Source organism: Saccopteryx leptura, chromosome 5 (assembly GCF_036850995.1).
Source record: "Saccopteryx leptura isolate mSacLep1 chromosome 5, mSacLep1_pri_phased_curated, whole genome shotgun sequence".
NCBI lineage: Eukaryota > Metazoa > Chordata > Mammalia > Chiroptera > Emballonuridae > Saccopteryx > Saccopteryx leptura.
The window spans coordinates 64,329,536-64,343,878 of record NC_089507.1 but is presented as its reverse complement, the minus strand read 5'-3'; the positions used below and the strand labels follow the sequence as shown (position 1 = coordinate 64,343,878).

The window sequence follows — 14,343 nt, the reverse complement described above, 5'->3', positions numbered from 1 at the left end:
ATATGGTTTAGGGAACGTATTGTTGAGTGAATATATGTATCATGGAAGCAGTGTAGTGGTGTGGAAGAGCTATTGTCTTTTAGTCATGGCTCTTCTATTGATTTTCTCTTTGATCTTGAGTAAACACAGTATCTGTTTATCTTACTCATTTCTGTAAAATGTTGATATCCCCAACCACTGCACAAGACTTTTGAGATGGTTAAGTGAGACACACGGGTCCTTCTTATCAGATTTCCCAAGGTATAAGGTTGCTACTGTGGAGCAAACTTCATCAATGTAAAAATACTTACTAGTGAATTAATTTCTTGTTGCGACACCTTAGTTGTTCATTGATTGCTTTCTCATATGTGCCTTGACCATGGGCCTTCAGCAGACCGAGTGAATTAATTTCTTATAGAGCTAGTCCTCACTCAGATATGCTAGCTCCCTGTCCCACACTGCCCCCCCATCTGTAGCTTTCTGGAATATGTCTCTTGATTCAGGTGAAGAACACCTGACAGTAGAGTGTAAATGCCTTGCAAATACAGTTTCCAGGTGAAATTGTATTAACTTGCATACTTGCATGAATTTGTCTACAGAGCTAAGGCTAAAAAGGGATTTGGAGATTAGATAATGAGAAGTGCTCTCTGGGTGAAAAACAAGCAGGCCTCTTAGAAGATTTGATTATCCAGCATCTGCTTGAAACGCTTTCAGTGACTAGAAACTCACTTGTGTTGAAACAGTCATTTCAGTTGGAAATTTTTGTTAGAAGTTTTTTCTCAGTGCTGAACTGAATGAACATTTTTTGTTTCTGTGCATTAATGCCATGCAACTGATGATTCTAATCCTTCAACTTGACAGCCTGGATCAGTCAGGAGAATCTTGATTTTCCTGCTGTAAACAATCTCTAAATTCAGAAGTTTTAGGGGTTTTTTTAATCCCCCAAATTTATTTTTTTATTCATACTTAGTGATTTTCAAAGGGCGTTCTTCTCATGGGTCTCTCAAGGACCCGGGCTGAAGAGTAGCCGTTATCTCAGGCGTGGCAGAGAAAAAGAGCTTTGAAAGGCCTTGCTCAGGCAGTAAATGTTCTGGCAAAGAAAAGACACACCTCACTTGTACTCATAATTCATTTGCCAGGGCTAGTCACGTGGTCCTAACCTAACCACACGGAGTGGGGAAGGGTAGAAGTGCAGTTCTATCTAGTGTCCGGGATGGGAGAGAACCAGAATACTTGATAGATGGCACTAATAACTACCACACAGTCTTTTAAGAATTTGAAAATGTGTCATGTCTTTGTATTTCTTTTGCCTAGGATAAAAATTAATATTTCAACTCATTATAATATGATTGCTAATTCCCTAAGCCCCTGGTTGGCAAACTGCAGCTCGCGAGCCACATGCGACTCTTTGGCCCCTTGAGTGTGGCTCATCCACAAAATACCACGTGCGGGCGCTACCTCGATAAGGAATGTACCTACCTATATAGTTTCAGTTTAAAAAACTTGGCTCTCAAAAGCAATTTCAATCGTTGTACTGTTGATATTTGGCTCTGTGGACTAATGAGTTTGCCGACCATGGCCCTAAGCTATCCAGCCACACAGTTTTTCTGTTCCTGAAGGTTATTGTCCAGAAGGGAACACAGTATTTTTGTATTCTTGCTGGAATCTAGATGGGAAGATTTTTTTTTCCCTTTTGGCAGTCTAAAATCAGACAGTATTAAGCCAGACAGTGTTCAAGTGAGTCCAAAAACTATATTTTTATAGATGTGGATTTAATTGTGGCCTGTGGTTTAAGTTCAAAGAGTAAGACAGCTCCAGTACAGTAGAAAACAGATTGAAGTTTTAAGACTTCAAGTCTTGACTTTCAGCAACTCTGTTTACACAGCATTTTGCTTAGCTATCCTGAGCCTATTTTCTGATAGATTTAACAAGATTGGTGAGAATGTGAGCAGAGGTGTTTTCATGGGCTTTATGTAAAGTGATGTTACAATACTATTACTAAGACACATTGTTTTGTTTCTTTTTGCTTAGATTCATAATAGGTCATTAGGAACTTAATTGAGTGTTTTAAGTTCATATGTGGATACATATGAAATAGTAAACATATCCTACAGTCCTTGTGAGTGTAGATACATTACATACATTTTTGTATTATTATTTTAATAAGTCAAACTGATGTGCTGCCTCTCATTTGCAGGTAGGGTTCTTTCACAGTCTACTCCTGGGACTCCATCAAAGACCATAACAATATCTGAAAGTGGTGTTATTGGATCAACTTTAAATTCTACAACACAGACACCAAATAAAATAGCCATCTCACCTTTGAAATCACCAAATAAGGTAAAAAAAATTAACCACAAATGCCAAATACTGTGGTTAATGCCTTTATTTTCTTACTAGTCACTTCAGATGCCTTGGTTTTAACATACAGTATTCCCAGACAACTGAATAGGTATTCAGTGACACTGAATTCATTTTGAAATCAGGGATATATGACATAAAAAACTAACTCTAAACACATAGCAACCTAGTAATCATTTTGCGTGCTAAGATGATTTTCATGGTCCATATGACTAGGTACAACAAAGCTCTCTTGGATAAGGTACGTTATATGTTTAGTACTTCAGTTAATATTTGTGCAGAATTACTGTTTTTGAGTAGTCATTTATATATATAATGACTATATAAGTCTAAAATGGTAAATATAAGTCTTTTTGATAAAATATTTTGTGTCTTTTTCTTAAGTTGTCCTGGGTTTTATGGAGAATTGAACTTCTGCTGGGTAACAGAGTACCCAGAGACTAGAAATTGCCATCGGATGTTGGTAACCATATTATCAGAGCTTTAAAGCTTATGTGCAGTTCATTCGAAGCATTTGACAGCTTTTCATGATTTGTTTTCTTTTGAAAGTAGCAAAGTACCCACTATTTTACTCTTAGTTCAAGTAAGTAGTCTCAGTTCACTTTCCTAAAATATACAGAAGTCATAATAGCCAGCATAACTTTTGAAAAAGTTATGTTTTAAAGGACATATTCAGTTGGAAATTCAAGTGTCATTATTCTGTAAGATACCACCCTTGTGATTCTAGAAACATACTGCCCTTTGTACTGCCTTTTTCCTTAATTTGTAACTTTTCATAAATAGAACAAACATTTAAGTATTCACCTTCATTTTTAAGCAGTCTAGCTATTGATTTCTGTCTTAATGAGACTTGAATATAATTTATAAATATATCTCTTACAGTTTGTTAAAATGGGGTTCTACCTGCATAATAATATAGATCTTTATTAAATGGAATGAATTCAGCAAAGATTGAGTGCTTATATATACTGTGCATAGTAATAGGTACTGGAGATAAAAACATAAATCAGACAAGTTTTTAATTTTCAAGTAGTTTAATAGGAAAGACTTAAACATTAAGAATTGCCTTATAGAATCATTAACAGTCACAGGTAGATTGATGAGCTCTGCTGTGTATGTCAGGGAGGGTTTATACAAAGGAAACTATTCTTTTTTTTTTTTTTTTTTTTAAGGAAGGAAACTATTCTTGAAAGGTATTAATGTTAAAAAGCTGGTTTGGGTTTTAGCTGTAGGTAAGCAGAGAAGGCTTTCTGGATCAAGGTAATACTTTACACAAAAGTCTAAATGTGTGGCCCTTTTAGGGAGCCAGGTTGCTTTGGTAGTGTGAGAGGTGAGGGGGCTAAAATTAATGGAAAGTCTCATGACCTTCAGGGGAGTTTGGATTTTGTTATTTTTAAAGACTTTCTGTTGCTTCCCATTGCTGCTAGGACATGGGTCTCAGCCTTGTCTGCTGGAATTACCTGGGGAGCTTTAATACCATTGTCTGGTTCTTATCCCCAGAGACTCTGTTTTAATTGGTCCAAAGTTTGGCCTAGAATCACAATTTTTGAAAGCTCTGTGCTTCTAAACCACTGCTCTAGGATAATATGAGGTTTGTAGTTTTTATTTTTTATTTATTTATTTATTTTTTTCCTGAAGCTGGAAACAGGGAGAGACAGTCAGACAGACTCCCGCATGCACCCGACCAGGATCCACCCGGCACGCCCACCATGGGGTGACGCTCTGCCCACCAGGGGGCGATGCTCTACCCATCCTGGGCATCACCATGTTGCGACCAGAGCCACTCTAGCGCCTGAGGCAGAGGCCACAGAGCCATCCCCAGTGCCCGGGCCATCTTTGCTCCAGTGGAGCCTTGGCTGCGGGAGGGGAAGAGAGAGACAGAGAGGAAGGCGCGGCGGAGGGGTGGAGAAGCAAATGGGCGCTTCTCCTGTGTGCCCTGGCCGGGAATGGAACCTGGGTCCTCCGCACACTAGGCCGACGCTCTACCGCTGAGTCAACCGGCCAGGGCGAGGTTTGTAGTTTTTAAAAGAGGAGTCTTGTGGCATTATGAAAGACAGTTTGGAGGAAGGGAAGCCTGGATTCTGGGAGAGACCAGTTACGTTAGCAGTTCTCAACCTTGGCTGCACTTTCAAAGCACCTGGGGAGCTCTTGTAAAAACTAGTGGCTGGGCCTTCCCTGGAACCCATTTAAATCAGAGTTTCTAGGCCAGGGGTCGAGAACCTTTGCATGAACGCCACATATTTTAAAATGTAATTCCGTGAGAGCCATACAACGACCCGTGTACGTTACACATTATCCAATAAAAATTTGGTGTTGTCCCAGAGGACAGCTGTGATTGGCTCCAGCCACCCGCAATCATGAACATGAGCGGTAGGAAATGAATAAATTGTAATACATGAGAATGTTTTATATTTTTAACGTTATTATGTTTTTTATTAAAGATTTGTCTGCGAGCCAGATGCAGCCATCAAAAGAGCCGCATCTGGCTCGCAAGCCATAGGTTTCCGACCCCTGCTCTAGGCTAAGGCCTAGAAATTAGATTTAATATTTTAAAATTCTGAAGTATAGGCCAGGATAGAGAATCACTAAGTTTGGTTATTGTAGCACTTTAGGTGAGAGCTAGACTAGTAGCTAAGGGGTTAGGGAGGAAGAGATGTGTTGAAAGCGGTTTAAAGCATAATGACTGGATGTTGGGCTATTAGGGAAGGGTTGAATCCACAATGATGCCTAGATTCCTGACTGGCATAATGGAGTACGTGGTGGTACTGGAATGACACGACTGATGTGTGGGCTGTATCTGAAAGCATAAAAACAGGAACTAGCCTTATTTTTCTGTCATCCTTGACTTAGCCATGTCATGTTGGATCTTCTTTCCCTGCCTCTTGACCGGAGGTCACTTTTAACTGTAAGCCTTACTTGGTGATTGAATATACAGTTATGAAAATTTGGTCAAAAGCTGACATCCTGTTGAAAGCTGTTTCTCTCAACTCAGACCTTGAATTGGCCCAGGGATCATGTGGTAGAAAAGAGGAGTACAATCTGTTTCTTGACTCTTATCCCTTCTACTCTTTTCTGCTTTTGACTTCTGATTGGAAGGAAGATTAGGAGAAAAAGAACAAGGTTTTATATGCCTAGCACTGTTGTATTTGTAATCCAGCTGTTGGTACCCACTTGTGACAGGTGTCCAGGTGTGGACTTTTTTTGGGGGTATGCATTTAGAAAGGGTTTTGGAGACTCCTGTGGGTATGCCTACACTGCCCAGCTCTCTGTCATGGGTCTGGCGAACACTCCAGCAACCTTTGGCAGTTTCCTCTTGACTCTCCTGCCTCCTGTAGTCCACCTTCCAGCCTGTTACTGCTGAGCGGCCTTACTTCATATTCAGAAGGCCCATCAAGATTGGCCCATCAAGACCCTTTAACCATACTGCAGCATCTACTTGGCTAACGGGAAACCTACGGGACAGAGATGGAAGTGCAGCTTGCCTAACTGTCCTCTGAGTCCTTGCTGTGCCATTTGGACAGTTCCGTCTATCCTCTTGCTTTCAAAATTCTCCAGGATGGGACCAGTTTCTGTGTTCACATATGCCCTAAACTCCTGGGGATACCTGCTACATTCTCCTAAGGACTTCCTCATTGCATTTAATTCTGGTAACTAGACCAAGATGGGCTTAAGAGTTTCTTTATCATAATGTATTGTCCTGCAAAGATTCAGATGCCAGTTTTCTCTCCTTGGAGAGCTCTTCTGTCTTAGATCCCACCCTGGGGTAGAGTTCTAGCATACTCTGTGTTTATTAATTTACTTCTATTTCTAATCTGTCTTATTTTGTTTCCTTTTCAATGGCAGGAGGTGTATGATAGGGATGCTCTCTTTTAGTAAATCTGACATGGGTGTTTTGTCTTCCTCCTTAGAGTTTTGGGTGTTTATCTTTTGTAGTTCTTATCTTTGGGGGCCTCATTTCAGCCAAATTTTGAGGTAGAAGAAAACATCCTGTTATCTTCTTATATATATTTGAAGGGATGGCTGATTTGGGCAAAGAGGTACATTGTTTTGTCCTTGGAGATGTTTGTCATTGAAGTACACACTGATTATCTAGAGGAGAGTGTCCATTAGGAAGCTGAATATAGGCAGTGGCTGAAAAGTACTGCATATAAGTGAAATCAACAAGGGAACATGAGGCTTTGTGAACAATGGAAAGAAAAGCAGGGCTGAAGCACAAAGTAATACAGGTTTGTAGAAGAAAAGGAGCCAGTGGAAGAGAATGAATGGTAAGAGATAGTAAGAGAGAGGGAAGGGAATATGATTTCAAGAATGATACTGAGCTGCAATTTCAAATGTCATAGAAAAGTCAATTTAAAAAAAGTCTAGGCCTTGGCCAGTTGGCTCAGAGGTAGAGCGTCGGCATGGGGTATGGAAATCCAGGGTTCGCTATCTGGTCAGGGCACACAGGAGAGGTGACCATCTGCTACTCCACCCTATCCCCTCCACACCCCTCTCTTCCTTTCCATGGCTCGAATGGTTTGAGGAAAGTTGTCCCTGGGCACTGAGGATAGTTCCATGGCCTTGGCCTCAGGTGCTAAAATAGCTTGGTTGCCCCTGGCAACGGAGCTGTGGCCCCAGCTGGGCAGAGAGTATCGCCTGGTAGGGAGCTTGCCAGGTGGATCCCAGTTGGTCGGGGCACATGCAGGAATCTGTCTTGGCCTCTCCACCTCTCACTTAATAATTTAAAAAAAAAGAAAAAAAGATTAAAAAGTAAGGATTGGCTAGAGATCTCCTTACTTTTAATAAAAAGTGGTCACAAAGAAACCCCAAACACCCACCCTTCTCTATCTATCAACACTCATGCTTGACCAGGTGGTGGCGCAGTGGATAGAGCGTTGGACTGGGATACGGAAGGATCCAAGTTCGAGACCCCGAGGTCGCCAGCTTGAACGCGGGCTCATCTGGTTTGAACAATAGCTCACCAGCTTGGACCCCAGGTCGCTGGCTCGAGCAAGGGGTTACTCGGTCTGCTGAAGGCCCGCAGTCAAGGCACATATGAGAAAGCAATCTGAACAACTAAGGTGTCGCAAAGCGCAACAAAAAACTAATGATTGATGCTTCTCATCTCTCTATTCCTGTCTGTCTGTACCTGTCTATCCCTCTCTGACTCTCTCTCTGTCTCTGTTTAAAAAAACAAACAAACCAACAACAACAACAAAAAAAAACATTCACAATGTGACCATTTGCTTTGACTATTTCAGAATTTCTCTTGTTATTTATCCTTGTGTATATTAGGTACACAAGGATTCCTAGGTCACCTTTCTATAATTAATATCCTCTGTTAATATAAGGTCTACCGTAAAGTTCTGTTCGTTTTTGGAATAAAACAAAATACAAATTTTTCTTACCATCAATAAACGTTATTAAATAATATAATTGCCATTATTATTGATTTCTTGCCAGCATGAGGGCAATTTGTATATCCCATTTTTTTTCTTTTTTCTTTTTTTTTTTTCATTTTTCTGAAGCTGGAAACAGGGAGAAACAGTCAGACAGACTCCCGCATGCGCCCGACCGGGATCCACCCGGCACGCCCATCAGGGGCGACACTCTGCCCACCAGGGGGCGATGCTCTGCCCCTCCGGGGCGTCGCCATATTGCGACCGGAGCCACTCTAGCGCCTGAGGCAGAGGCCACAGAGCCATCCCCAGTGCCCGGCCATCTATGCTCCAGTGGAGCCTTGGCTGCGGGAGGGGAAGAGAGAGACAGAGAGGAAAGCGCAGCGGAGGGGTGGAGAAGCAAATGGGCGCTTCTCCTGTGTGCCCTGGCCTGGAATTGAACCCGGGTCCTCCGCACGCTAGGCTGACGCTCTACCGCTGAGCCAACCGGCCAGGGCTTGTATATCCCATTTTTGAAAAATGTTTTATCTTTTGATGTGAAAAATTGAACCAGTGCTTGTTTGATATCTTCTTCATTTTTTAATTTTTTGCCCTTCAAAAAATTTTGTAAGGACAAAAACAAGTGATAGTCGGTATTATTCCTTCACCAACCACTTTCAATAAATTTCTACATGCTTCTGTAGCATTTCTTCCTTGTTGAAATTTGTAAAAATTACAGTGGCGTAAATGAACTTTATCAGTAGCCATGGGTACACTATCGCTTCACACATAGACTAATGTGAATCAACTTTGTTTTAGTTCATTTGCTACATCAGTATGTATACATTAAGTGATAAAAATAGAGAGGCACACATGCGCCAAATAAACGTGCTTACATGTCGAAACTTGTGATAGAAACGGACAGAACTTTCCGATAGACCTTATATATACTTATTTGTGAAAATTACTTTCAGCATTTATAAAAGGAAAAGATGCTGGAACTCTCATTCTAGTAATAATGTAATATTCACCTATGGATCCAAGAAGTAATCCTTAAAAATGATTTCCATCATCTATCTTTTTTTTTTTTTTTTTTTTTTGGTATTTTTCTGAAGTGAGAAGCCAGAAGGTAGAGAGACAGACTCCTGCATGCACCCAACTGGGATCCACCCAGCATGCCCACTAGGGGGCAGTGCTCTGCCCATCTGGGCCGTTGCTCCGTTGCAACTGGAGCTATTCTAGTACCTGAGGCAGAGGCCATGGAACCACTCTCGACACCCAGGCCAACTTTGCTCCAGTGGAGCCTTGGCTGCGGAAGAGGAAGAGATAGAGAGAAAGGAGAAGGGGAAGGATGGAGAAGCAAATGGGCACTTCTGTGTGCCCTGACCGGGAATCTAACCCAGGACTTCCACATGCCGGGCCTACACTCTACCACTGAGCCAACTGGCCAGGGCCTTGATGACAACTTTTTTATAGTAGCACTCCTAACAGATGTGAGGTGGTTTCTCATTGTACTTTTGATTTGCATTTCCCTAATTATTAGTGATGTTTATATATCTTTTCATGTGTTTATTGGCCATTGTATATCTGTTTTGGAGAAATATCTATTTCAGTCCTTTGTCCATTTTCTAATTGATTTGAGTTTTGGAAGTTAATACACTCTGGATCTTAGTTTCTCATCAGATACATGATTTGCACATATTTCTCCCATTCTGTGAGTTGCTGTTTTACTTTTGACAGTGTCTTTTGAGATACAAACTTTAAAATTTTTCATGAAATCTAATTTGTTTATATTTTTTATTGCCTTTGCCTTTAGTGTTATATCCAATAAATCATTGCCAAATTCACTGTTGTGAAGCTTCACCCTGTGTTTTCTCATAAGAGTTTTCTAGTTTTAGGTCTTACAGTTAGGTTGTGGATCCCTTTCAAGTTGATTTTTACATTTGATGTCGGGAAAGAGTCCAACTTCATTCTTTTGCATGTGGATATCAGTTTTCCCATCACCATTTGTCAAAAAGACTGTCTTTTTCACAGTGAATGGTTTTGGCACCCATGTTGAAAATCATTTGAACATATATGCGCAGGTTTATTTCTGGACTCTTCTATCTTCTTGGTATATGTGTCTGGCTATATTCCATTGTTGGTTTTATTTTTTAGGATAAATCTTTGAACTATTTGGAATTGTTACAAGGATTCTGTTATTAGGGACCCAGCTATTTTTTTTCAGACCAAATAACTAATCCAGTTAACTTTCTTTTTTTTTTTTTTTTCGAGAGAGAGACAGAGACAGAGACAGACAGACAGACAGGATGGGAAAGAGATGAGAAGCATCAACTTGTAGTTGCTTCACTTTAGTTGTTCATTGATTGCTTCTCATACATGTCTTGACCAGAAGTTAGGGGGTGCTCCACCTGAGCCAGTGACCCTTGCTCAAACCAGCGACTTTTGGGATCAAGCTAACGACCATGGGATCATATCGATGATCCACACTTAAGCCAGTGACCTCGCATTCAAGCTGGTGAGCCCACGCTTAAGCCAGATGAGCCCACATTCAAGCCAGATGAGCCCACATTCAAGCCAGTGACCTTGGGGCTTCAAACCTGGGATCTCAGTATCTCAGGTTAATGCTATATCCACTACACCACCACTGGTCACGCCCAAATAACTTATTAAATATCTTGTCACTTTCCACTGATTTGATTAGTGTTTATTTTTAAATTTTATTGATTGATTTTAGAGAAGAAGGGAGTAAGAGAGAGAGGTAGGCAGGGAGAGAAACATTGATTTGTTTCACTTATTTATGCATTCATTAGTTGATTCTTGTCTGTGCCCTGACCATGAATCGAACTTTGGCATATCAGGATAATGCTAACCAACTGAGCTGTCCAGCCAGGACCACTTCCCATTGCTTTGAGATGCCAGCTTTCATTGTGAACTGTTTAATATATGGTTTATTCCTTTTATCTTTGGCAGTCTGTTCCTAGGCCAATCCTATACTGTTTCATTTACCCTATCTTGGTACTATGTTTTAATCCTTAGTATGGTTGGTTTCTTTCTTTTTTTAAAAATTTTATATATTTTTTTTTCTTTATTAATTTTTAGAGAGGAGAGAGAGTCAGAGAGAGAGAGAAAGAGAGAGAGAAGGGGGAGGGAGGAGCAGGAAGCATCAACTCCCATATGTGCCTTGACCAGGCAAGCCCAGGGTTTTGAACCGGCGACCTCAGCATTCTAGGTCGACACTTTATCCACTGCACCACCACAGGTCAGGCCAGTATGGTTGGTTTCTGACTTTCATTAGGCTTATGACTTATAAAGCAGATTGTCTAACTTTGTCTGGTAGGGTATTTATTAGTTCCTTGAGTGCTTGTATCTAGTTCATCACATTTAAATTATTCATTATTGCTACTATAATAACTATGAATAAAATATAAGTTGGGCCTGACCATGGGGTGGCACAGTGGATAGAATATTGGAAGGGAATGCGGAAGACCCAGGTTCCGAACCCCTAGGTCACCGGCTTGAGTGCAGGCTCACCAGCTTGAGCGTGGGGTCACTGGCTTGACTGCAGGATCATAGACATGACCCCATGGTCACTGGCTTGAGCTCAAAGGTCACTGGCTTGAGCCCAAGGTCGATAGCTTGAGCAGGGGGTCACTCACTGTGCTATAGCCCCTGCCAGTCAAGACACATATGAGAAAGCAATCAATGAACAACTAAGGAGTCTCTATCTGTCCCTCTCTGTCTCTCTCTATGTCTCTGTCACACACACACACACAAATATATATATACATATATATATATATGTTAATATCCATGGAAAATAGCAAATTAATGCCTTACACCTATTTAATAGTACCTCACCAGTCAATAAGTCAGTGCTGAAAGTTGTAGTATCCATCTCTATGTTTGAAACTGTCATTATTCATACAATACATATAATCTTCATTTTCTTTTTTGTCTCTTCTAGCTTGAAAGCATTTTAAAGCTTTCAAATTTGCTTCTAATGGTAGATTTATTTATTTTAAAAGCCTAAAGTTTGGCAATTAGGATAATGTAAACATAGTTATTTTATGATAACTATAAATATTGTCACAAATTTTTAAAAACATATTTATAACCTGACCAAGCGGTGGCACAGTGGATAGAGCATTGGACTGGGATGCAGAGGACCCAGGTTCGAAACCCAAGGTCACTGGATTGAGTGCAGGCTCAACAGCTTGAGTATGGGGTCAACGACTTAAGTGTGGGATCATAGACATGACCACATGGTCTCTGGCTTGAAGCCCAAAGTTGGTGGCTTGAGCAAGGGGTCACTGGCTCAACTGGAGCCCTCGGTCAAGGCACGTATGAGAAAGCAAACAATGAACAACTAAGGTGCCACAATGAACAATTGATGCTTCTCATCTCTCTCCCTTTCTGTCTGTCTGTCCCCACCTCCATTAAAAAAATAAGTAAAAGGCCCTGGCCGGTTGGCTCAGCGGTAGAGCGTCGGCCTGGTGTGCGGGAGTCCCGGGTTTGATTCCCAGCCAGGGCACACAGGAGAGGCGCCCATTTGCCTCTCCACCCCTCCCCCTCTCCTTCCTCTCTGTCTCTCTCTTCCCCTCCCGCAGCCAAGGCTCCATTGGAGCGGAGATGGCCCGGGCTCTGGGGATTCCTCTATGGCCTCTGCCTCAGGCACTAGAATGGCTCTGGACAGAACAGAGCGATGCCCCAGAGGGGCAGAGCATCGCCCCCTGGTGGGCAAAGCATTGCCCCCTGGTGGGCATGCCAGGTGGATCCCGGTCGGGCGCATGTGGGAGTCTGTCTGACTGCCTCCCTGTTTCCAGCTTCGGAAAAATGAAAAAAGAAAAAAAAAAAAGTAAAAATGTCCCTGTTTATTTTACAGGGTTTAGCCAAGGCATGGAAACACCTTAAGTCTCTATCAGTGGATGATTGGATAAAGAAAATGTGTTTATTTGTACACATGCATGGAAATTATTCGGCTTAAAAAAAAAAGAATGAAATCCTGCTATTTGCAATAACATGGATGTACCTAACAAGGGCCTTATGTCCAATGCCATAAGTCAGATGAAGAAAGACATACTGTGTGATCTTACAAGTGGAATATAAAATAACTAAAAGTGAACTTAAAGATACAGAGAACAGATTGGTAATTGCCAGAGATGGGAGTGTGGGTGAAATGTGTAATGGTGTTCAAAAAGTACAAACTTCCAGTTGTAAGATAAATAAGTTCTGTGGATGTAATGTGCAGCATGGTGACTAGTTAATAATACTTTTGTAAAAAGTGTACAATAACTTTTAAAAAAGGCCCTGGCTGTTGGCTCAGTGGTAGAGTATGAGCCTTGCATGTGGAGTCACAGGTTCAATTCCTAGTCAGGGCACACAGGAGAAGCAGCCGTCTGCTTCTCTACCCTTCCCCCTCCCTTTCTCTCTCTCTCTCTCTATATATATATATAGATATAGATATAGATATAGATATAGATATAGATATAGATATATAAATATATAGATATAGATATATATCTATCAGCCCCAGGTGCTGAGGATTGTTCCATTGAGCCTCTGCCTCAGGCACTAAATATAGCTCAGTTGCAAGCATGGCCCCAGATGGGCAGAGCATTGGCCCCAGGTGGGGTTTGCCAGGTGGATCCCTATCAGGGTGCATGCCGGAATCTATCTCCCCTCCTCTCACTTGGATAATAAGAAGAAAAAAATACTGTATTATATATTTGGAAGTCACTTCATAAAATTTTTGTTATCACAGGAAAAAATAATTTGTTATTATGTGCAGTAATGAATATCAGCTAAACTTATTTTAATCAATTAGCAATATATATAATATCATTATATTGTATAACTAAAAATAATGCAATGTTTTATGTCAAGGGTAGTCAATCTTTTTATACCTACTGCCCAATTTTGTATCTGTTAGTAGTAAAATTTTCTACTAGTTCCACAGTAATGGTGATTTATAGAGTAGGGAAGTAACTTTACTTTGTAAAATTTATAAAGCAGAGAGAGTTACAGCAAGTTAAAGCATATAATAATAATTACTTACCAAGTACTTTATGTTGGATTTTTGCTAAGTTTGGCAGAATAAATCTTTATAAAACAACTTAATATAGTTAAATCTATCTTTTTATTTATACTTTTGGTTGCTCCACTACCGCCCACCATGAAAGCTGGAATGCCCACTAGTGGGTGGTAGGGACCAGGTTGACTACCACTGTTTTATGTCAATTATAAGTATTTCAATAAAGAAGGAAAAGAAAAAGACAGGCTCTTTCCCAATAAAAAGTATGCAAAAAATTAGCAGCCAGTTAATCTAGATTAAAAACTGAGTCTCAAGTCATATTCTAGGCAGAGATGATATGAATTGCTATTTTAAGAGATTTTACACATAAGACATTTATGCCTTAGGTTGCTTAGGATTAATTTTTTTTTTTTTTTTTTTTTTTTTTTAACAGAGACAGAGAGAAGGACAGATAGGGACAGACAGACAGACAGGAAGGGAGAGATAAGAAGCATCAGTTCTTCATTGCTGCACCTTAGTTATTCATTGATTGCTTTCTCATAAGTGCCTTGACTGGGGGCTATCGCAGAATGAGTGACCCCTTGCTCAAGCCAGCGACCTTGGGCTCAAGCT

General features: G+C 40.7%; 1 protein-coding gene across 7 annotated transcripts in view; it reads left to right on the top strand.

Annotated features, from left to right (window-relative positions):
• Positions 1-14,343, top strand: part of LIN54 (lin-54 DREAM MuvB core complex component) — a 74,633-nt gene that overhangs the window by 26,104 nt on the left and 34,186 nt on the right. For 6 of the 7 annotated variants that reach the window (XM_066385472.1, XM_066385468.1, XM_066385467.1 and 3 more), the window contains exon 4: positions 2,177-2,319. The exons of the other annotated variant lie outside the window; for it this stretch is intronic. In XM_066385472.1, the coding sequence (XP_066241569.1) occupies positions 2,177-2,319 (143 nt within the window). The remainder of the gene's footprint in view (positions 1-2,176; positions 2,320-14,343) is intronic. 7 annotated transcript variants of the gene reach the window in all.